At 42.9% G+C, this 24749-nt stretch overlaps 1 protein-coding gene across 1 annotated transcript; it reads left to right on the top strand.

Annotated features, from left to right (window-relative positions):
* Positions 1 to 1376: 1376 nt before the first annotated feature.
* On the top strand, positions 1377 to 24416 carry LOC127657563 (ELL-associated factor 1-like). The gene is made up of 6 exons (XM_052146421.1): positions 1377 to 1590; positions 4571 to 4665; positions 4843 to 4979; positions 5093 to 5259; positions 6078 to 6278; positions 23188 to 24416. The coding sequence occupies exons 1-6, from the start codon at positions 1488 to 1490 to the stop codon at positions 23235 to 23237; spliced, it is 753 nt and encodes a 250-aa protein (XP_052002381.1). The 5' UTR covers positions 1377 to 1487; the 3' UTR covers positions 23238 to 24416.
* The last annotated feature ends 333 nt before the right edge of the window (positions 24417 to 24749 follow it).

Raw genomic sequence — 24749 nt, 5'->3', positions numbered from 1 at the left:
ACATATGTTTATGTAATAAACTGTAATTCCCCTATAGTGTTTTTTTATATTTATATTCCAATGGCTGTAGTGCTTTCCTAGTGATCAGACTGACTTACTACATGTTGAATACTGCCAATACCTACCTTACTGTAAGTATATTACAATCATATTATTCTGAAGAAATTATTCTATTTTCACCTTTTTTCATGTTCCAGAGGTTATAGCATGTTCCTAGTGATCACTCTACTCAATTAACTTTGATCAATGTATTAGGTAAAAGTATGTATTATAACTGCTGTTCCTTGTACAACACATTTCTTTCATTGATTAAAGAAATTCAGATACTTTAGATTAATCATATTTTCAACGTTATAAATAAGCAACACCCTTATTGTAATGATTCAAGTTAAGTTTTTGTTATGAAGTCCTGAAGAAGTGGATTCTGGAATACAGGATACTGTATGACATTCAGTACCACGGACAGTAATATTCCTGCAGGACTGTAAACATCAATCAATGTACATGAATTGTGTTATTGTTAAAGTTCCATGTTAAACACAGATGTCATACAACAGGAAAACATAAAATAGAGTTTAGCCATTCTTTTTATTGAACACCTGGAGAACACTGTTACACACTCTTTATCACAGATAAAAACAGAAAAACAGAGGTGAATAAAACAGCAAGACATGGGCTGTAGTATGTTCTGTAGGGTCCAGACAAGATGATCCAACTTGCTTTGTAGCAGTCGTCTCGATGCTTTTCAAAACCTTTTGAAATAAATCATATGTCATTATTAAAACCACCACACTTACACAGTTCTTTTTCATTTTTTTTCTCAAATAAATAAATAAATATAAACGGTTGTAAAATGAAGCAATTAACTATGTATGTTCAGGAGATTAAACATGATTTTCCTTTCTACAGTCTGGATTGTTACCAAATTACAGTTCATGTACAGATTCATTCATTATTATTTCATAAACACATTTCTAAACACCATCATTATAATGCAGGTTTTGTTGCTAAAGGACATTCTATAGCATCAGAACACATAATGTGAGAGATATTTGCCAGTAGGCTACAGTTGGCTAAAATGTAGTTGTCTGTTTGCACACGATGAAAAACAATATTAACTTTTTAGACGGTCCCTATCTTGGTTACGACACACATTGAATATTCATCTCTAAAGTACATGCTTAAAAATATACTTGCCCATTTTGATCGATTGTAAAAAATGTTGTAGTTCACAACCTTTGTTGTCAATATCATGTAGCTGCTTCGAATCTGAAAAAAAAAATAGCTTTATTGACTATTTAATTGAAAAAGTTGAATGTGCGAATTAAAAGTCGAATACGCGAATGTGCGAATGTGCGAATATAAAACTAACTTTACTTAAGTGAAGTGTTGGATGTGTCAAGTGTGTTTTCATCAAGTGTTTATTTGTGTTTGTTTACATCAGAAGAGTTTGATCTGAGTTTGTGAGCTCGATGTGATGTGCAGTGATGAATGGCAGCTCGAACCCGTCTTTGGATAAAGAAGAGCACGTGTTAAAACTCGGAGAGAGTTTCGAGAAGAGACCAAAATCATCTTTTCACACCATCAGATGTGAGTCCATCATACATAAATAACATAACATAAATCACCGAGATGTCATATAATTGCTTCAAGTGCAACATATATTACACGCAATCATCAGTAACAAGCACATTGATGGAGAGATATACCAGTGCAAATAACGGAACCAATAATCGGAATATCCACCCTGCAGACCAGCTCGAGGTTTTGATTCGGTGTGATGGGAATTATTTAAGACCACACACACACACACACACACACACACACACACACACACACACACACTCGGTGTTGGGGAGTAACGGAATGCATGTAACGGGATTACGTATTTAAAATACAAAATATAAGTAACTGTATTCCACTACAGTTACAATTTAAATAATTGTTAATTAGAACATTATTACAGTTACATCTAAATGTATTTTGATTACTGAAGAGACTACATTGTATTTTATTGTCATTTGATTAATTTAATATTTAGTTCTTTCAGATGGAAAACATTTATACATATAAATGATGCGATCCAAAGTGCATTAGAACAGCAGTGAAACACTTTGTTATGATGTGTTTCATTCAGACGAGCAGACAGAGAAGTAAGATAGAATTGTTTGGAGCACAAGAAATTGAAATAAACCTTGTGTAAATTTTCAGCTTTACGCTAAGCTAAAGTGCTATTTCTATCCATTTACCATGCACATGTTACCAGGCACAATCATATTTTCTTTCAAGAAAATTCATGTTGGATCATAATGTATTTTTTCTAGTAAGATCTTTGATATTAGGGCAAAAATCATATTGAGTCTTGATAATAATTTTGTATTCTTTTCCTGTAAAAATATCAAAAAATCCTTAAAACAAGATCAATGATGTTGAATGAACCATCAGTAATAATATGCACCAATATGAAAAAAAACATTTATATCAAAATTTGTACCTTATTTTGCCATCAGATTGTTTTCGCTTGAACAATTATGCTTCAAAATGTACAAAGAGGCACAGAATTGGTTTACTTTTCTAACAATAAATAATTTTTGTTGAACATGGATTGGATCTGTTGAACACATGACAAGTCAACATTTTAAAGAGAGCCACAATAACAGATAAATAGAAGAAAAACATATTTAAAAAGAGATATAACTAAATGTGCTAACATGATGGTTGATGAGAAAAAAAGTAATTTTATACTAAAACACTGCACTTCTGTTTTTGCAGTTCAAAACAACACAACTCACATTTTCATTACAAATTCATTAGGAATGGGATGATATATTTACTATAAGTAAATAGATACTATAAGTAGGGCTGTCAATCACTGAACATTTTTAATCAAATTAATTACTTGGTGTCCCGATGAATTAATCGCGATTAATCACATTTAATCGCATATACAAATATTTGCTGAGAAAGCCTCTTATATAACAATAATTCAATATATAATGATGAAATAATTATACATGGTTATCTTTAAATATTTAAAAATTTTATATATATAAATAATACAAAATATTCAGATAATTAAAATGCTTTACATTCTTGTAGCAGAAGAGTATCATTGATAAGACAATACAAAAAGTGGCTTTAGAATACAATGTATTGTTTACTACCATATTATTGATCATAAGTCAATCATTGGCATACAGTTCAAAGCAATCCATTTCACAAATGAATTTGTCAATCAGTTGGAGATTTATTACGAGGGCTTGTTTAAGGAACCGTCAATGTAGACCTGCATCAGACATGCTTGTGTAGCATCTCTGGTGCGTTGCATCATAAACATAAAATGTTTAGTTCACTGTGTCAAGTTAAATATAGTTTAATACTCAATCTTTAAACACATCTTGAGATCCCTTAGTCCGCATTTTCACTCCTTCAAGTCTTTTCAAGAACGTAACGCATGTTTGTGTTTTTCTGCCTACTGAAGTGTTGTTTTCTTCACTGTATAAACTGTGCGTTGCTGAAGTTTCAATTACTGCACCCTGGAGTAAACAGGTGGTACTACAATTTGCATTTCTCAGGAATCTTCCTTATTATGGTCTGGGGCATTGCGGTTAATGGCGTTATTTATTTTAACCCGTTTTTTGTAAGATTAATCGCACTGAATTAACGTGTTAAATCGACAGCCCTAATTTTAATATATCGTGAACCAAAAAAACCATGAACCATATAGAGGCAAAACTCGATATTTCTACATTTGAAACATTGTTTTCTGTCCATGTGATCATAAATGAAATGACCCGTCAAACAGCATAATTTTTGGGGGATTAAAAGGCAGAAATGTGAAGTGTATAATTTCTTTAAAAAGGCACTTTCTATTATCGGAGCTGTAAATAGTTGTTTTTACAGTCGTTTTAGGGTTTATGGTTTTATGTCGTCATGGAAATGAAGCTGTAAAATTGGATATACTTGAAATTTACATGAAAAGGTTAGTACACGTAAGTGATTTTATCACACTGAATGAGATTACATGCACTTAAGACAACGGTTTATTCCAGGGTTTTAGCAGAAAGCAGCGTTTTGAAACATCATGTAAACAAGAACACTGATTTCATTGCGATTAAGAGAAAGTGGTTTAACACACTTAGGTTTCTCTCGGAGAACACGGCTTAATGTGGTCATGTAAGAGGCGTTCTGATGGGTGTTTGAAGAGTGCACATGCATGGAACAGATCGGGATAATAAACATCATAGGATGGAGCCCACTCAACACAGTGGAAATAATTCAACATTTCTGTGTGTACAGTGGGAAAATCACATACACTATAAGCTACACCCACATAGGGGAAATCCCAGAGTTTTATGTCAGAGGGAAGCCCCCCTCATGTAGCCAATAGCCATGTCCGTGTATGGCAGTTTTTCCCAAATTAACGTGAGAACGAGAAAGAATAGCAGTTTAATTTTACACATTATTAGGTGTGCCAACCCTTCTGCATCCCTAAATATATGCATACATTTAATTTAATGATCAAACCACTCCATGTCAAATGTTTACAAACCTGTGCTTTATTCTTCAGATGATTTTAAACCAGCATCTATCGATACGTCCTGTGAAGGAGAATTACAAGTAGGAAAAGGAGATGAGGTCACAATTACATTACCACACATACCAGTAAGACCATCACATTTGATGATGCTTCTGTGCCTTCTCATGTCTGAAACATTTAGTTTCATGTTTTGTTAATGCATGAATTCCTGTAAAGCTGCTTTGAAACGACGTGTGTTGTGAAAAGTGCTATACAAATAAAAATGACTTTACTTGAAACACTCATGTCTGATTTCTCCCAAGGGGTCCACTCCACCAATGACAGTGTTTAAGGGTAATAAAAGGCCGTATCAGAAAGACTGTGTTCTGATCATAAATCATGACACTGGTGAGTTCATGCTGGAGAAGCTCAGCAGCAGCATACAAGTCAAGAAAACAAGGTGAGCAGCCAATAAATTGGCAACTTAATATAAACTTGCAGCATAAGTTACTCTATACTCCTTGTTTGATGTTGTAGATGCTGATCATTTTGATGTGTGTGTGTGTTTGCCAGAGCTGAGGGCAGCAGTAAGATTCAGGCTCGGATCGAGCAGCAGTCGGTGAGAGCTAACCAGCTGACATCACAGTTTCGTGCCCCCATCAAACCCGGAGCAAGCGCCAAGACGTCACCAATTAAAGACAACCCATCTCCTGAACCTCAACTGGACGACATTAAACGAGGTTAGACCCTCCTGCTCATGTGATTACTTATAGTTAAACACAGATGTAGTTGTGCTGTTGACAAGAAAAAAAAAAAATATATATATATGTATGTGTGTGTGTGTGTGTGTGTGTGTATGTATGTATGTGTGTATATATATATATATATATATATATATATATATATATATATATATATGTGTATAAATAAATTTATTTATTTATTTTTTCATTAGAAATGTAAGAGCTAAGTGTCCATACAATAAGTATTTATGTCAGAGTGACTAAAATTCTTTTTAGCTTGATCTGATATAGTTTTTGCAAAGAAATGCAGCCGATAATGTGTAATCTATGCCGATATAAAGTAATGTGTGCTTATTGTGATTTAAAGAATTGTCCTCTTTAAAGCACTCTACCGACATCAAATATAGCACTTTTGCAACCAGTGAACCACCTGCAGTAAGGCTTAAAAACAATATTACCCAATGTTGACGTTGTTGGTTTCTGTACACATACAGATGGATCTCTTTGGCTGTTGCATCTTATCTCGTCAGTGTTTCAACTTTTACAAATGCACCACAAAATCCCTGCATTCTGTTCCATTGAATTACACTCCATCCAGCTGTTTTTAAACACAAGAATGCGTCCTATGTGAACGCCCCTTTATAATCTTGTCTGACCAGTGTAATTACAGAGGGCATACTTAAGAAAGACTAGTCAATTTTGAAAACCTGTAGTTTTGTACATGCATAATGATGACTGCAACGTTTGGCTTTATTTCTTTAATTTCTTCTGTCAGTTGTAGCTTGCACTGAATTGCTCTCTCTCGCTCCTCTCAGAGCTGCGTGCGGAGGTGGACATGATTGAGCAGATGAGCAGCAGTAGCAGCTCTTCAGAATCTGGCAGTTGTTCTGGCAGTGGTGATGACAGCTCATGCAGTGATGCAGAACAGGAAGCGCATCATCTCTCTCCCAACAGGACAAGCATTGCCAATGGTACCAACCAATCACAGGGCAGCAACCAGCTCATGAACACACTGAGTGAGTGTTAGCATGCATTGCTCATGATTACTTCTCAAACGATATGGGTTTTTCAGTGGCCGATGGCCAATATAATGCTGAAATATACATTTACCCGCATGTGCTGAATGAGCTGAACACCTGTGCAATGAACATTACTAACGGGTTAATTACCTCACTCTAACATATAATGGATATATGACATTAATCAGATCTATCCAAAACATACATATTATATTACAATTTACATCTGCACACACAGTGAAGCCAATGAACAGGTGAACTTGAACCAAGTTACTCGCTAGTCAGAATGTGTAACTCGTGTTTAAATATGCAGTAAAATAAATTAAATAAAAGATGCTATATGTAACACAATATCTTGTCTAAACATGAGGGATTCACAACAGTCACTTTTAAAAGTAGCTCATGTATCAATATATTCATTATATTTGATTATTTCAGGAGTTGAGCTTTTCACCAGTTTTCTCTTGTTTTTTAATCTCACATATTCATCTTTAACATATTTGAAACTTGTATAAATAATTTTAAGATGCTTTAAAATTATTTAATTTTTTCACATCAATCTACACTCCATACCCCATAATGACAAAGCAAAAACCATATTTTTGATAAATTTATTAAAAAGAAAAAACTAAAGAAAAAAACTAAAATATCACATTGACACAAGCATTCAGACCCTTTGCTATGACACTTGAAATTTAGCTCAGGTGCTTCCGATTTCTCTGGATAATATTTTTGATGTTTCTACACTTTAATTGGAGTCCACCTGTGGCAAATTCAATTGATTGGACATAACTTGGAAAGACCAAAAACCAAGCCATATGGTCAAAGGAACTGCCTGCTGAGCTCAGAGACAGGACTGTGTCGGCTTCATTGAAGGTTCCCAAGAGCACAGTGGCCTCCAAAATTCTTAAATGGAAGAAGTTTGGAATAACCAGGACTCTTTCTAGAGCTGGCCAAACTGAGAAATTGGGGGAGAAGGGCCTTGGTAAGAGAGATGACCAAGAACCCGATGGTCACTCTGGTTGATCTCAAGAGATCATGTGTGGATATGGGAGAAACTTTCAGAAGGACAACTATCACCGCAACAGTCCACCAATCTGGGCTTTAGACCGAAGCCTCTCATCAGTGCAAAACACAAAAAAAAGCATCTAAAGGACTCTCAGACTGTGAGAAACAAGATTCTCTGGTCTGATGAAACAAAGATTGAACTGTTTGACCTCAATTCCAAGCGTCATGTCTGGAGGAAACCAGGCACCTCTCATCACCTGCGCAATACCATCCCAACAGTGAATCATGGTGGTGATATCATCATGCCGTGAGGGTGTTTTCAGGAGCAGGAACTTGGGGACTGGTTGAAGAAAAGCTGAATGCAGAAAAATACAGAGATCTCTTTAATGAAAACCTGGTCTAGGGTGCTCAGGACCTCAGACTGGTCTGAAAGTTCACCTTCAAACAGGACAATGACCCTAACTACACAGCTAAGACAATGCAGGAGTGGCTAATGAACAACTCTGAATGTCCTTGAGTGGCCCAGCCAGAGCCTAGACTTGAACCCGATTGATCATCTCTGGAGAGACCTGCAAATGGCTGTTCACCGATGGTCCCCATCCAACATGGCAGAGCTTGAGAGGATCTGCAAAGAAGAGTGACAGAAAATCCCCAAATCCAGGTGTGCAAAGCTTGTCGCATCTTACCCAAAAAGACTTGAGGCTGTAATCGTTGCCAAAGGTGCTTCAACTAAGTACTGAGATAAGGGTCTGAATACTTATGATATTTCAGTTTTTTCTTTTGAATAAATGTGCAAAGTTATGAAAAATCTGGTTTTTGCTTTGTTATTATGGGATATGGAGTGTAGATTGATGTGAAAAATTGTTTTTTAATGCATGTTAGCATAAGGCTGCAAAATATTTTTTTTTGAAAAAGGGTCTGAATTCTTTCTGAATGCACGTATTATACGTAACTGATGCACGCTGGTCAAACACATTTGCACCAAAACAGATAAAAACATCAGTCATGGAGATGGTAGAAGAGTTTTAAAATTTGCCAATTCAGAATAGTTTGCCTTTATAAATTACTTTATGTAACCGGTTTAATTATTTTGTCCATCGTAACATTATTGTTCTAACAAACAACAGGTGTATTGTTTTACTCACAGACTAAAAGCTGTTTATTTGTGCACAGCATAAAGTTACAGATGTTATGAACCGATGTGGCTGGCTTACTTGTCACGTTTCTCTCATGAGAAACTGTTACACATGATTTCTTAAAGCAAATTCTAAAGTTTAAAACAAACCATTGTGATACAATGTGTAGATTCTGAGGTACTGTAATCTTCACGGAGTGCATTTGACATCTGAACTGGTCAAGAATCTCTAAAACTGGTAAAGGGAAGTCAGGCAGCTGTTCCCGGGTCCTAGTGCTGCAGCTTGCACCCTCTGTCAGTGCGACTTATATACAGATGCAACATATCTGTATTTATTTCTCTCAACAATGCAATTTTGACCCTGTGCAACTCATTGTCAGGTGTGACTTTGACTACCATATCTTCCGGAAATGGCTAAAAAATTGCCTAAAATGAATGAATATGACATGATGAAATATTGACTTAATTTAAAGGGCATTTGTATCACTAAAATGTAAAACTGTCTGAGAATTAACACTTCATAAAATTGTTTAAATGAAACAAAACTTAAATATTTTCTCAAAACTTACTAAACAAGCAATGCAGAATACAGAAATTGTTTATCAGTTAACGTTTTTAATTAAAATTTGTAATCAAATTAATTACATAGTGTCCCGATTAATTAATCGCACATACAAATATTTGCGGAGATAGCCCCTCATATAACAATAATTCAATATATAATGATGAAATAATTATACATAGTTATCTTTAAATATTAAAAAATTATAAATAACAATAATTCAATATATAATGATGAAATAATTATACATAGTTATCTTTAAATATAAAAAAAATTATATATATATAAAATTAAAACTATTCAGATAATTAAAATGCATTACATTCTTGTGGCAGAATAGTTAATCATTGATAAGACAATACAAAAAGCAGCTTTAGAATACAATGTATTGTTTACTAACATATTATTATTATTAACATATAAGTCAATCATTGGCATACAGTTCACAGCAATCCATTTCACAAGTGAATTTGTCAATCAGTTGGAGATTTATTGTGAGGGCTTGTTTAAGGACCCGTCAATGTAGACCTGCATCAGACATGCTTGTGTAACGTCTCTGGTGCGTTGCATCATAAACATAAAATGTTTAGTTCACTGTGTCAAGTTAAATATAGTTTAATACTCAATCTTTAAACACATTGTAATGAACTGAAGAAGTGGGAGAAGGCAGAAGGGTGATTGGGATCCAAATGCAGTTTATTGAGTAGGAACACGAAAACAAACAAACGCTGGAACAAATAAAAAGTCCACGATGGGAAAATATAGGCTAAAGTAAGACACAGGAAGGGGTGCAGGCAGACAACTTCCACGAAGGGGAGGGTAGTCCTCGAACGGGCGACACAACAGGGAAAACACGAACGGCTGGAGGCTGCAGGGAACAAGTACAAAGGGCATACAGAGCATGGACAAACACGAGAATGAGCATAGAAGGTAACCATGAAACACGAAACGTTAACGCACGACAAAGGGAAGGGAAAACAGCGGGGTTTAAATAACGAGACACGGTGATGACAGAATGACGGACAGGTGCGGACAATAACACAGTGACGGGGCCGGAAAAGACGGGACGAATGGAAGTGTAGTTTTTCACAGAGACAGTGAAACACGAGCGGACAACAAGGAAGACATGACAGGAAGCGTGAGCGGTAAGACAGAAAACACGGAGCGGACAACAAGGGAGCGTGACACGGAACGTGATAAGTGAAAATGGAAAACACGAGACGGACAACACGGGATCGTAATATAGCCCCCCCTCAAAAGGACCGGATTCCAGATGGTCTAAAGAAACCTAAAAACAACAAACACAAAATGTTCCAGGCGAGGGGGGCTAGAAGAGGGGGAGAAAAGACAGACCAAAAGGGGCACAAGGGACACAGAGACAGACCAAGGAGGCACATGGGACACAGAGACAGACCAAGGAGGCACAAGGGACACAGAGACAGACCAAGGGGGCACAAGGGGCAATTAGGCAGTCCATGGAGGCACGAGGGACGGACAAGCAGACCAGGGAGGCCGAGAGGGCAGACTGGCAGTCCACGGAGGCGCAAGGGGCCGACAGGCAGACCAGGAAGGCCGAGGGGGCAAGCAGGCAGTCCATGGGGGTGTGAGACGGGGCCAGGGTCAGGTGGCCTGGGGAGCGTCCACCGGGCAGGGACAGGTCCAGGAGACCAGGGAGGTGGCCACAAGGCAAAGACCGGTTCAGGAGGTCTGGGGGGCGTCCGCTGGGCAGGGGCCGGTTCGGGGGGCCTGGGAGGAGGAGTGGCCACTGGGGAAGCTGGCGGAGCCAAGGGGGACTTCTGTGGTGGAGCAGTCCTGGCCTTGGGTGGCGGCGCCGAAGGAGGCGTAGGCAAGGACGCCGGAGCCCCTGGGGGCGGAGCAGAGACAGGCAGAGCCGTGGCAGACTCAGGTGGTAAGGCCTTGGGGGGGTCAGGAGGCGGAACAGTGTAGGGCGGAGCCAAGGGAGGTGATGGCGTAGAAGGCTCAGAAGGCGGAGCTGGGGGAGCCACTGGAGGCGGAGCCGAGGGTGGCTCAGGAGGTGGAGCTGAAGGAGACTCCGGTGGCGGAACCGAGGGAGGTTCAGGAGGCGGAGCCGTAGGTGGCGAGGGCGAAGAACGCTCTGAAGACGGAGCCGATGGGGGCTCAGTAGGTGGAACTGAAGGAGGTTCTGGAGGTGGAACCGAGGGAGGTTCCGGAGGCGGACCTGAAGGAGGCTCAGGAGGCGTAGCACAGGGTACCTCAGGAGGCGGAGCCGAGGAAGGCCTTGGAGACGGGGTTGAGGAAGGTGGCGCCATAGGGGGCTTAAGAGGCGGAGACCTGGAAGGCTCTAGAGGCGGAACCGAGGGAGGTGGTGCCGTAGGAGGCTTAAGAGGCGGAGACCTGGAAGGCTCTGGAGTCTCTGGGAGCAGAGCCGTAGGAGGCTCGGGAGGCGGAGCCGTAGGAGGCTCGGGAGGCGGAGCCGTAAGAGGCTCGGGAGGCGGAGCCGTAGGAGGCTCTGGAGTCTCTGGGAGCAGAGCCGAAGGAGGCTCGGAAGGCGGAGCCCTGAGAGGCTCGAGAGGCGGAGCCCTGGGTGGCTTGAGATACTTGAGAGGCGGAGCCCTAGGAGGCTCGGGAGGAGGAGCCCTGGAAGACTCGAGAGACTGGAGAGGCGGAGCCCTAGGAGGCTCGGGAGGAGGAGCCCAGGAAGACTTGAGAGGCGGAGCCCTAGGAGGCTCGGGAGGAGGAGCCCTGGAAGACTCGGGAGGCAGAGCCCTGGAAGGCTCGAGAGGAGGAGCCCAGGAAGACTCGAGGGGCGGAGCCCTGGGAGGCTCGGGAGGAGGAGCCCTGGAAGACTCGAGAGACTTGAGAGGCAGAGCCCTAGGAGGCTCGGGAGGAGGAGCCCTGGAAGACTCGAGAGACTGGAGAGGCGGAGCCCTAGGAGGCTCGGGAGGAGGAGCCCTGGAAGACTCGAGAGACTTGAGAGGTGGAGCCCTGGAAGGCTCGAGGGGCGCTGGCTCTAGGACGGGCACGACCACTGGCGCTGGCTCTTGGACGATCCTGGCTACTGGCGCTGGCTCTTGGACGGTCCTGGCTATTGGCGCTGGCTCTTGGACGGTCATGGCTACTGGCACTGGGACAGGGACGGTCATGGCTACTGGCACTGGGACAGGGACGGTCGAGGCTACAGGCGCTGGCTCCGGGACGGTCGAGGCAACAGGTGCTGGCTCCGGGACGGTCGAGGCTACAGGTGCTGGCTCCGGGACAGTCGAGGGTACAGGCACTGGCTCACTGACCTCTGGGGCGACAGGCTCTGGCTGGTTGACCGTGGTATGCGCTGGAGCGCTGTTCCTGGTCGGCGTGGCTTCAGGCTCGCTGACCGTGGCCGACGAGGGCTCAGGCTCGCTGACCGTGGCTGACAAGGGCTCAGGCTCGCTGACGAGGGCTGAGGCTCGCTGACCGTGGCTGACGTGAACCGGGAGGCGGAAGCCTGTCTTCTCTTCCTCCGGGCCGATGCAGTGGTCCGCGTGGGCTCTTGGGGGGCGACTGGTGCGGGGGTTTGCTCGCTGACAGGTGGGGCTGGTGCGGCAGGGTGCGCCAGGGATGGCTGGAGAGTCTCCACTGTGGGTGGTGAGGTAGGGTCCTCCTTTGTCACGCCCACAGTAAACGGAGAGCCGCACACCAGTAGGGTCGCCTCCAGGAAGTCGCAGAGGGTCCAGCCGTGCATCGCCTGAGGCAACCGCTCCTTCAGCGAAGGGTTCAGGTTATCCCTGAAGAAAACCACCAAGGCAGAGTCCGGGAAGTCGGTGAGGTTTGCCAGAGCAAGGAAGTCTTGGATGTGGTCTTCTATGGGACGGTCCCCCTGTCGCAAACAGAGCAGCCGGTAGTTGGCCCGTAAAACTGCTGGATCCATTTTGGTCGTGCGTTCTGTAATGAACTGAGGAAGTGGGAGAAGGCAGAAGGGTGATTGGGATCCAAATGCAGTTTATTGAGTAGGAACACGAAAACAAACAAACGCTGGAACAAATAAAAAGTCCACGATGGGAAAATATAAGTGCTGGGTAAGACACAGGAAGGGGTGCAGGCAGACAACTTCCACGAAGGGGAGGGTAGTCCTTGAACGGGCGACACAACAGGGAAAACACGAACGGCTGGAGGCTGCAGGGAACAAGTACAAAGGGCATACAGAGCATGGACAAATACGAGAATGAGCATAGAAGGTAACCATGAAACACGAAACGTTAACGCACAACAAAGGGAAGGGAAAACAGCGGGGTTTAAATAACGAGACACGGTGATGACAAAATGACGGACAGGTGCGGACAATAACACAGTGACGGGGCCGGAAAAGACGGGAAGAAGGGAAGTGTAGTTTTTCACAGAGACAGTGAAACACGAGCGGACAACAAGGAAGACATGACAGGAAGCGTGAGCGGTAAGACAGAAAACACGGAGCGGACAACAAGGGAGCGTGACACGGAACGTGATAAGTGAAAACGGAAAACACGAGACGGACAACACGAGATCGTAACACGTGAGATCCCTTAGTCCGCATTTTTGCGTTACGTTCTTGAAAACAGCATGTTTGTGTTGTTCTGCCTACTGAAGTGTTGTTTTCTTCACTGTATAAACTGCACGTTGCTGAAGTTTCACTTACTGCCCCCTGGAGTAAACAGGTGGTACTACAATTTGCATTTCTCAGGAATCTTCCTTATTATGGTCCGGGGGCATTGCGATTAATGGCGTAAATTTTTTTTAACGCGTTTTTTGTAAGATTAATCGCACTGAATTAACGTGTTAAATCGACGGCCCTAATTTTAATATATCGTGAACCAAAAAAATCATGAACCATATAGAGGCAAAACTCGATTATTTTTTATTTTTTTAAACAAGCCAGGGGAATACATAGTACACAATACTACAGATATATTTGACAATAATGCCAAGACATTATATTCATTACAGAGTGCAATGGTTTTCAATGCTTTGGAGTTGTTGGAGGTACAAAGAGTATTTAAATAATATTTTAAGTCTTTACAAAAAAGTGCAAATAGGGGCTCTATAGACATAAATTTACACTTATGTATAAAAAAAACTTGGCAAGAAAAATAAACAGATTAATCAGAAAATATTAATGTAAGTTATCAAAACTGTGAAAACCAAATAAAACATCTTTATAAAGCAAAGAAAAACTAGTTAAAATTGAGGTACGTACAAACAAACGTCTCGGTTACGTACGTAACCTCGGTTCCCTGAGACGAAGGGAACGAGACATTGCGTTACTAACACATATGGGGAGTGCCTTCATACACAACCTATTTGAAACCTCTCTACAATAACGCCAATATTCTAATATTGGCTATGGTGTTTGAGCCAGCCTGTTTTGGCGTGAATCTGACCGCTCGTTTTGGCGCGAACTGACCGCTATAAAACAGGTGCACAGACACCATTTCCTCAGAATTTCTGACTGAGAACAAGGAGCGCATTGCTCGTGCCTTAAGAACTCTGAGTCTTGTGGTGCGGCTAGCGTTCGCAATGTCTCGTTCCCTTCGTCTCAGGGAACCGAGGTTACGTACGTAACCGAGACGTTCCCTTACGACTTCAGTCCACTTGACATTCCGTTACTAACGCATATGGGGAACAGAATCCCATCACACCGCACTACACGACATAACTTCCTAGAGAGGAAACATGGCGGCGCAGTCTTATGGGACGGCGACCGACATGTGTATGCCGCAGTGAGTGATCCTCATGATGGCCAGGAGGAGAGCACTCATAATGATTATATGAGCTATAGCCATATAGTATGAATTACTCCTTATGAACCCGGCCGGGAAGGGAGTTTATTTATAATGAAGTGCTTGTGATTTATGGCATTATAACAGCCTGAATGTAGGCGGTTGTGTAAATGATGTGGAGCCGAACTTAAAAGGGGGAATAAGTATATATATATATATATATATATACACTCACCTAAAGGATTATTAGGAACACCTGTTCAATTTCTCATTAATGCAATTATCTAATCAACCAATCACATGGCAGTTGATTCAATGAATTTAGGGGTGTGGTTCTGCTCAAGACAATCTCCTGAACTCCAAACTGAATGTCAGAATGGGAAAGAAAGGTGATTTAAGCAATTTTGAGCGTGGCATGGTTGTTGGTGCCAGATGGGCCAGTCTGAGTATTTCACAATCTGCTCAGTTACTGGGATTTTCACGCACAACTAATTCTAGGGTTTACAAAGAATGGTGTGAAAAGGGAAAAACATCCAGTATGCGGCAGTCCTGTGGGCGAAAATACCTTGTTGATGCTAGAGGTCAGAGGAGAATGGGCCGACTGATTCAAGCTGATAGAAGAGCAACTTTGCCTGAAATAACCACTCGTTACAACCGAGGTATGCAGCAAAGCATTTGTGAAGCCACAATACGCACAACCTTGAGGCGGATGGGCTACAACAGCAGAAGACCCCACCGGGTTCCACTCATCTCCCCTACTAATAGGAAAAAGAGGCTGCAATTAGCAAGAGCTCACCAAAATTGGACAGTTGAAGACTGGAAAAATGTTGCCTGGTCTGATGAGTCTCGATTTCTGTTGAGACATTCAGATGGTAGAGTCAGAATTTGGCGTAAACAGAATGAGAACATGGATCCATCATGCCTTGTTACCACTGTGCAGGCTGGTGGTGGTGGTGTAATGGTGTGGGGGATGTTTTCTTGGCACATTTTAGGCCCCTTAGTGCCAATTGGGCATCGTTTAAATGCCACGGCCTACCTGAACATTGTTTCTGACCATGTCCATCACTTTATGGCCACCATGTACCCATCCTCTGATGGCTACTTCCAGCAGGATAATGCACCATGTCACAAAGCTCGAATCATTTCAAATTGGTTTCTTGAACATGACAATGAGTTCACTGTACTAAAATGGCCCCCACAGTCACCAGATCTCAAACCAATAGAGCATCTTTGGGATGTGGTGGAACGGGAGCTTCGTGCCCTGGATGTGCATCCCACAAATCTCCATCAACTGCAAGATGCTATCCTATCAATATGGGCCAACATTTCTAAAGAATGCTTTCAGCACCTTGTTGAATCAATGCCACGTAGAATTAAGGAAGTTCTGAAGGCGAAAGGGGGTCAAACACAGTATTAGTATGGTGTTCCTAATAATCCTTTAGGTGAGTGTGTGTATATATATATATATATATATATATATATATATAGCCAATGAATAGCAAGGACTTGTGAAGAAAGAGATGTTACTTCTAGGTTGTAAAACCTTGCAAACATGTTTTGCGAGGACCATCCTGCTGCAAAACATATGTCTTGTAAGGACACACCATTCGTCCATGCCCATGCCTCTATTTGAGTGTGCTTGACACCAATTGGACAAGTCTTAACCTGCGATTCATAAGCCAGGGTAAGAAAGTCTTTGCTTGGAGAAGGACATCCCTTTTGCACATCCTCCATAGCATACAAAGATCTGATCAGACAGTCTGCACTGGCAAGTATGCTCAACGTATGTATGTAGTGCCCCGCACAGGGCATAACAAATGCAATGATTTTTCCTCATCTGAATTAAATGGAGGAGGGGAGAAGGCCTGAAGATGAACCACCTGCGCTTTTTGAAGGGTGTGGTCAAGTGGCTCTTGAAAGACCAGGCCAAACTCCAGACATGAATTGTCGACTGATAATACATGTAGGTCAACGACCCGTTTTTCTGAGTCCAGAGCCAGCAGTAGTGTGGTCTTAATAGAGAGCATACGCAAATCAACAGAGTCTAAAGGCTCGAAGGGGGGGCCCTGCGTGAGCATTTAGGACTAAAGTTAAATCCCAAGTCGGGACTGTAGCCTGCCGAGATGGGTTTAATCGTCTTGCTCCTTTAAGGAACTTTATGATTAAATCATACTTGCCTATAGAGGCACCGGTTTCATGTGCGTGATGCGCAGATCTAGTTGCCACATTCACTTTGAGCTTTGACGGGGTGAGTCCTGCGGCTAATCGCTCTTGAAGAAATATTACAATTTCATGTATGGGGCCCTTGCTGTGTGAGAGACACCAATCAGCGAACACCTTCCATTTTAGTGCATGGAGGTGTCTAGTGGACGGTGCTGTGGCTTGTAAAATGGTGTTTATGACTGAACACTTCAGTTGGTGCATTTAGTACGCTCCATTCAGGAGCCACACATGCAGGTTCCACAGCTGGGGCTGGGGATGCCAAATTGTGTGCCTGAGAGAGGAGATCCCTCCTCAGTGGTATTTCCTATGGTGAGCTGTACAGCATCTCCATCATTTCCAGAAACCTTGGCTGGTTGGCCATTTCGGTGCAACTAATAGAACGTTTCCTTGTCCTCTCAGACTTTGCATATGGCAGAGTGGATCAGGTATACTGGAGGAAACGCATATTTGTTTTTCACCGGCCATTTGTGTGCCATTGCATCCCTTCCCAGCGGGGCTTGGGACTTCGAAGAACAGAGGGGATAGTGGGCATTCTCCACTTAGGCAAATAGATTGATTTTTGCTTTGCTGAACATTTCCCAAATCCTCAGTATAGTTTGAGGATGAAGTCTCCATTCGCCCGGTATCGCCCCTTAGCGTAACAGTAGACGTGCACAGTAATTCAGGCAGCCTGGGACATATGTCACTCTCAGGAAGAGATGATGCTCGCTCCATAGGAGGGGGTGACGCGTCATTCTCGACAGTGGCGGTGAATTAATTCCGCCTTGGCTGTTTGTATATACCAAAACTGTCATGTTGACTGAGCAAACCAGGACGTGACAGCTCACTATTTCAGACTGAAAGCCTTTAAGGCTAGAATTACAGCCAATACCTCTAAGCGGTTGATGTGCCACACCCTCCTCACACCTGTCCAGGTGCCAAAAGTTGGGTGTCCATTGCACACCGCCCCCCAACCTGTGTTGGAAGCATCCGTGGTCACCTCTTTTCGCCTGACAACTTGGGACTTCGAGTACCAGAGGGGACAGTGCGTATTCTCCACTGAGGCAAATAGATTGATTTCTGCTTTGCAAGATATTTCCCAAATCCTCAATACAGTTTGAGGGTGAAGTCTCCTGAATTCTGCCTTGGCGGTTTATATATATGCCGCCTCCACAAATCCCAGTGCTTTCTGAAACTAGTTTCAGTGGAAATGTTCTCCCCAGTTTTAACTGAGATGGACACTGTAAAATGGCTGAAGCAGTAAAACTGTGCCGGCATAAAAAAACCTCTGATTGCGGCAGTAACAGCCAATTGTCGAGGTAGTTTAGGATGCACGTGCCGCTCAGTCTCAGAGGGGCAACAACCGCATCAATGCACTTTGTGAATGTGCGAGGAGCCAAAGTCTGTCCGAAGGGCAGGACTATGAATTGATACGCTGTTCCCTTGAACGCGAATCTCAAAAACAGCCTGTGATGTCATACAATTTGCATATGATAGTACGCATCCTTCAGATCTATCAACGCAAACCAATCATGTGGGCGTACATGCGATAAGATCCTTTTCTGAAAGACAGAAGACAGAACCTTGTTGAAACTGCGTGGCCGGTGTGCAAATAAGGATCGTATAACCTTGTTCGATCGTTTTTCCACCAATTCTGAAATACCCATTGGGGATCGCCACACATCCGCATAGTGGGACAGAGGGCAGTTTGGTTTGCTCACTGTATGATATGATGTGACGCTCACTCTAGAGAAGCGGTTGCGCATAATGTGTGTGCTTTGAAGAGGAAAAGGGGGCTCTTTAGTGAGAATGTGTGAGCATCTCGTGCATTTGCAACGAATGCTGTTTTCTTTTTTGCACTTATTGCATTTTTATTTTTATTTTTGCATTTATTTGAGTGCAAGACACAGAAACAACATTTTGAATAACAAAATCCCTTTCCCGACCAACAAAAGTGGGGAGATGGGGAACAGTGTTTTGTGTCTCTCCAATCGAGCCGTTTTTGGAGCAGCCCCGGAGGGAATCGCGGGGTCTGCTTTCCGCTTCAAATGCTATTGCCCGTCAGGAGCGCTTTGCTGCGCGTAATGATACGCAGGTGCCTGTGAGGCTTTTAGTTGCACGCTTACTCGAAACAGAGCGAGGGCGAACCGGCTGTGATATACTCCATGTGGGCATAAAGTGTCTCATAGCCTGTGACTGCTGCTGAATCGCGACATAACGCTCAGCAAACTTATTCATAGAGCCACCAAAAAGGCCGGCTGGAGACACAAGAGCATCTAAAAGAGTGGCATTTTCTTTATCACTCATTTCTGCCCTGGAGCACCGCCATTGTGTGGAGTGCTGATCCAGCTTGTTCTGCTGCTGAGTAAGCTTTTCCCGCTAGTGCGGACGTTTGTCGACACGGTTTGGAAGGATGTACATGTTACTCGCTGGGCAGAGGTGTGCCGCTACAGCCTCCTCCACAGGGGGTAATTGGGCATAACCGTTTTCTTTCCCAAAGAAATGATCCACATTAAAGAGGATGGCGTCACTGCGCGAGCGCGCCCATATAAGGTCGCGCACCAGGACTTGAATAGTTTTCATTATGAACTTCAGGGAAAAATGTGCGGGATGCTACCGTTTAACGGCGCCCGCACTGCTGGAACCATTCATCGAGGCGAGACTGTTCCTCTGGGGGAGACCAGTCAGGGTGAAGCTCTTCGACTGCCCTTGTAAGGACGCGGAGCATCTCCCTGTCAGTGGCGCGTGCATGTTCCTCGCCCTCGCTGGGGGAGGGGCAGCAGCATTATCCACTGACCATTTGCCTGATGTGGCGAGAGACATGACATCGTCATCATCCCCAGCGTCAGATCCACCAAACGAGACGAGGCCGCACGCTCATCAGAGGGCCGGAGCTCCTCTCGCACATAGCGTATGGGGATATATGCGCTTCGTGGAGATTGAGGGGCTCGTGGGGCGTGTGCCGGCACGAAATCCACCTCAAGTTCGTCCTGCTCTGCCTCGCGGCCCCGCCGTGCCGCCTCGTGTGAACCCTCGGGAATCACAGAAGAGGCTGGTGGGAGGGTGCGAGAGGCTGAATCGTCCCTCAGAACGAGGGCGATTCGTGAGCGAAGCGACTTGAGACTCATGTCCTCACAGTGAGGACAGTCTGTCTCCATGAGAGCTGACTCTGCGTGGGCGCGGTCCAGACAGAAAACGCAGCTCTCATGCTTGTCTGACGGCGGGATGTGTCTCTCGCACAAGGAACACTTACGGAACAACATCTTGAAAAAGATGTGAACACGTAAGTGGCTCTTCTAGATATATAAATATAGATTTATATTTATGTAACTTATATAACTTACATTTATACACAGCGGTAAACTTCGCTAAGGTCCGTTCACCAGCGAAGCGTCAAGCGGCGAGGCGGAGTGATGTTCGCCGGAGCACTGCAGGGGAGAGTCTTCTCGCTGCCGTGAAGATTCCGTCCGCTGACTATTGTGAATCGACGGCGAAGGTAGAGCCCTTGAGACAAGAGGTAATCGCTGTCTTGAAGGAAGAAATTCGGAGGAAATGGTGTCTGTGCACCTGTTTTATAGCGGTCAGTTCACGCCGAAACGAGCGGTCAGTTTCGCGCCAAAACAGGCTGGCTCAAACACCATAGCCAATATTAGAATATTGGCGTTATTGTAGAGAGGTTTCAAATAGGTTGTGTATGAAGACACTCCCCATATGCGTTAGTAACGCAATGTCAAGTGGACTGAAGTCGTAAGGGAACACAATTTTCTCCAAAATACTACCGCGTGGACACATTCCCAATGTGAGGGGCAGATTCATCTACAGCATTACAGAAGGAGCAAAGTGGATCTATTTCAGGGAGCATGTTTCTTAAATAAACTGTTACACCATTTTTACCCAGTCTATCTTTAAATGACACCTCCTTAACCTTGTTGGTAATTAAATATTTGTGAGGTAAAGACCATACGACCTGCGTCAGACATGCTTGTATCGCGTCTCTGGTGTGTTGCGTCATAAAAATAAAATGTTTAGGTCACTGTGTCAAGTTAAATATAGTTTAATACTCAATCTTTAAACACATCTTGAGATCCCTTGGTTCGCACGTTTATGTTGAAGAGTTGTTAATGTTCAGCACAGCTGAAATTACACTTTCTGCCCTCTGGAGTAAACGGGTGGTACTACAAGCTTATTTTTTGTAAAATTAATTGCACGTTATTAACGCATTAAATTGACAGTCGTAGTATCACAGTAAGTAACTACATCTATTAATCGGCCAATTGGGTACAGTTTTTGGCTGATAATCTCAACCTGGCTAAATATTGTCAGTTTTATCAATCTAACAGAAGTTATGACTATCTATCAGTAGTCCAACATAAATTTTGACTAGGGCATTTTAATGTCTAGAACGGGCCCTGGTTTCTGCAGTATAGACCTAGCGAAAATAGCAAGAATAGGATGGCACAGGGTCAAAGTCTACTTTGGTGCAAATTTTGTCATCAGCGCAATATGTGTGGTATTCTTCTATACATGCGACAGTCTGCATCTCTGTGTGTCGTTTGCATATGCTGTTGACTGTACTAAAGAGAATAGTAGTGTGCATGCAGTGATGGGTGGATGTACGAGTTTGCGGTCAAAAGAGTATTCTTCAAAAGGCTAGAGTGCTAGGCTGGTCTTAAATAGTAACACAGATGGAAATACAAAGTATATACTATTCTTTAGGGTTAGCATGTGAAATTTGCCTGTTTTACAGGCTGGCAGAACACAAGACACATGCTGATTGTGGTGACAATGGAAAATTTTTAAATACATTCTGATCCAATTAGTGCAATCTACATTTAGAACATTTAAAACCTGTTGTAGAGCAGAGGAGGGCGGGGCCGGGCTCAGCCTGATGGGGGCGTGCGAGGGATAAAGGCAGACGGTGACGATGGTTCGAGAGAGAGCGAGAGAGAGAGAGAAGTACAGGCAGCTGCTCTGTGTGTTTATGTTTGTGTGTTCTTCGTTTATTTCTTCATTAAACTATTATTTATATTGCCGGTTCTCGCCGCCTCCTTTCCCTTATAACCCGCTTTACATTGGTGCCGAAACCCGGAAAGGAGGAGGGATGTCTGTTACGAAGTCCTCGACACTGCCGTCCACCCAGGGGAGTGACGCTGCCATCCGCCGGGGAACTGAGTAGCCTGACCGCCCGGATGCGGAGAACGGCCGGCTTCCGCGAAGCGAGTGGAGCGAAGGAGCCACTGCCAGGGGCGGAGGAGTGCCCTGCCGGCCCCCAGAAACACGGAGGGGTCGAGAGGACCGCCGTCCGCGAGAGGAGGAGGGAAGCGACTCCCCAACCGCCTGGAGTTGTAGGGCCGCTGCCAGGGGCGGAGGAGAGTCCCCACAGGTTGCCGAGAATGCGGAGGGGCCTTCTGTCCGCTGGGGGTCGATCTGACTCCGGTCCGCCCGGGGAGGGTGGAGGGGTGATCGGGGACCACGTGACTGTGCATCAGAGAACCGGTGTTCTCTTTCCTCTCTCTCTGTCGCTCCGTGTTGGCCTTTATCCCTCGCCTATTTTGTTTTGTTGTTGGTTTTTACCCTCCTGCCTCCTCCCAGGTCGAGCAAGGTGGGGATGACCCACAGGCAGACAGGGCGCAAGGCAGGCACCCCCCCGGCTGGGGGCTCCCCGGCCTGAGGCAATGCCGGGAGGAGTGTAGAGCAGAGGAGGGCGGGGCCGGTCTGAAACAACGCACGCCCAGTCCCCAATCAGCCTGACAGTTCGAGAGAGAGAGAGAGAGAGAGAGAATTACAGGCAGCTGCTCTGTGTGTTTATGGTAGTGTGTTTTTGGTTCAGTTTATGATTAAACTAGTATTTATATTGCCAAGCCGGTTCTCGCCGCATCCTATCCATTGAACTGCTTTACACGTGTTTTATAACAAACAATTGACACCCACTATGAACCCAGCCTGTGTGACTGTAGATAATAGAAATAGCTAGTACAGAGGCACATATCACAAAGTGAATTGACAATTTTGATTTCTTTTTTAATTGTGGTGATGCAAAATCAGGATTAGATGAACTGACTGACCAAGTGAACAGTTGTGAGTCACCACGTACTTAAGGCATCCATCAGCCCTTTTGAGTAATAGTAACCGGAACCAGAATCATTCCATACCAAATGATGCTCAAGTTGAAATGCTACTGGAACCGTTACTCACTGTGCTCAGAACCGTTCAGCCTCGATGGTGGAAAGTGGTTAATGTGTTTTCTGTGGCAGTGTGAATTGATTCTTGTGTTTTCTGTGTTCTCAGGGAATGATCTTCAGCTGAGTGAATCTGGCAGTGACAGTGACATTGACTGAGATCTTTGCTGTACACCACACATCACTCTTTCATTTGAAAACATTGTGTTTCCATTTGCAGTGGTTTTATCTTTAGCTTTTATGGTTTTATGCAAACATAGAGATGTTGTACAAGTTTTTGAAGAATGTTGAATATGTTAAAGATGTATATTTTGTTATTGCTAATTTAAATACTAATATTTAATATTCTGGAAATATGATGATTTAAACCCTTATCTGTTCTAAAACAGATAAGGGTTTAAATCATCATATTTCCAGATTACACAACATACCTAAAGATTAAATATGTGTGATATTGCACCATATGACTTTGGTTGTTGTACAGTTTTTGTATGAAACTGAAACGTCAAAATTGTTGTCCAATAGTCACATGGCATGTTCATGGCTTTTTGCTGGTGTGTTACATATACCTACTTACTGCATGATCTTCATTCTAACTGGCATAGCATGTCAAGTGTGTTAACAGCTTTACAGTTTGAATTGATATGATTTGATAAACTTCCAATACAAAGGACTAAAATGTAATTTCGTTTCCAAACACGCAGTCTATGATCCAGTGAACTCTATAAGACTGTTTTTAACTAAAAAATACATTATATCCATTCAGACTGTAAACAATATAAATGCTGTATATAACACATTTTTTATGTAAGTTTAAAGTAAAAACAAACAGGAATTGAATGTGTTCATTGTAGTGCTTCACTGGTCAGGTGAACACCGTTTTTTTTTCTCTCTGAGCTTTTACTCGAGTTTCAGGTTAGATTTTAGTTGGATATTCATCTTTTTTTTTTTTTTTTTTAAAGTGTGATGGCTGACTTACTATATAAGAGATTTACAGATACAGCATTCAACTACTTTTGAAAAACAAAACAAACAAAAAATAAATCTCTAAAATTCACCATAATTACATGTTCACATTCCATCTAATGGTTGTAGGTTTCTAGTGTGCATGGTTTACTGCAGCTAATATTATTCCAATATGTCTAATTACGCACACAGTATTCAATAAATAAAAAAATCACAAGAATTCACTAATATGATATTTTCATATTCCAATGGTTGTAGTAGGTACACAGTGGGTAGATTGACTTTCTACAGAGAAAACGGTTTTTCCTTTTTTTTTTTTTTTTTCTGCTGGTGTGAAATACTTTATTATTATTTCTGTTTGTTTGTGAGTCACATTTGCAATACATGCAAACATACATGTGTAATATTTTTTTTTAAATAAATTTTTTTTAAAGATATGTAATAACACTCATTTGACTAAAGTAAAAATACTGAAGTTGTGCATTTTTGGTGGGATTTCATGGTATTAAGAGTTTAGACCTTATTTACCTCTAATTTACTAAATTACACCATTTCATCTTCACTTCAATAAGAAAAAAATGCAGTTATTTGAAAGTGTCAAAACATCAAAATGTTTGTCATGCATTGGGGGTCCCTGTTTTTTTTTTTTTACATGAAATAACTATGGTCAATAGATTACTTAAGTGCTCTATGCATTGGCTGATC

Source organism: Xyrauchen texanus, chromosome 17 (genome assembly GCF_025860055.1).
Source record: "Xyrauchen texanus isolate HMW12.3.18 chromosome 17, RBS_HiC_50CHRs, whole genome shotgun sequence".
Taxonomy (NCBI): Eukaryota; Metazoa; Chordata; class Actinopteri; order Cypriniformes; family Catostomidae; genus Xyrauchen; species Xyrauchen texanus.
This window is presented reverse-complemented; position numbering and strand designations above follow the sequence as displayed.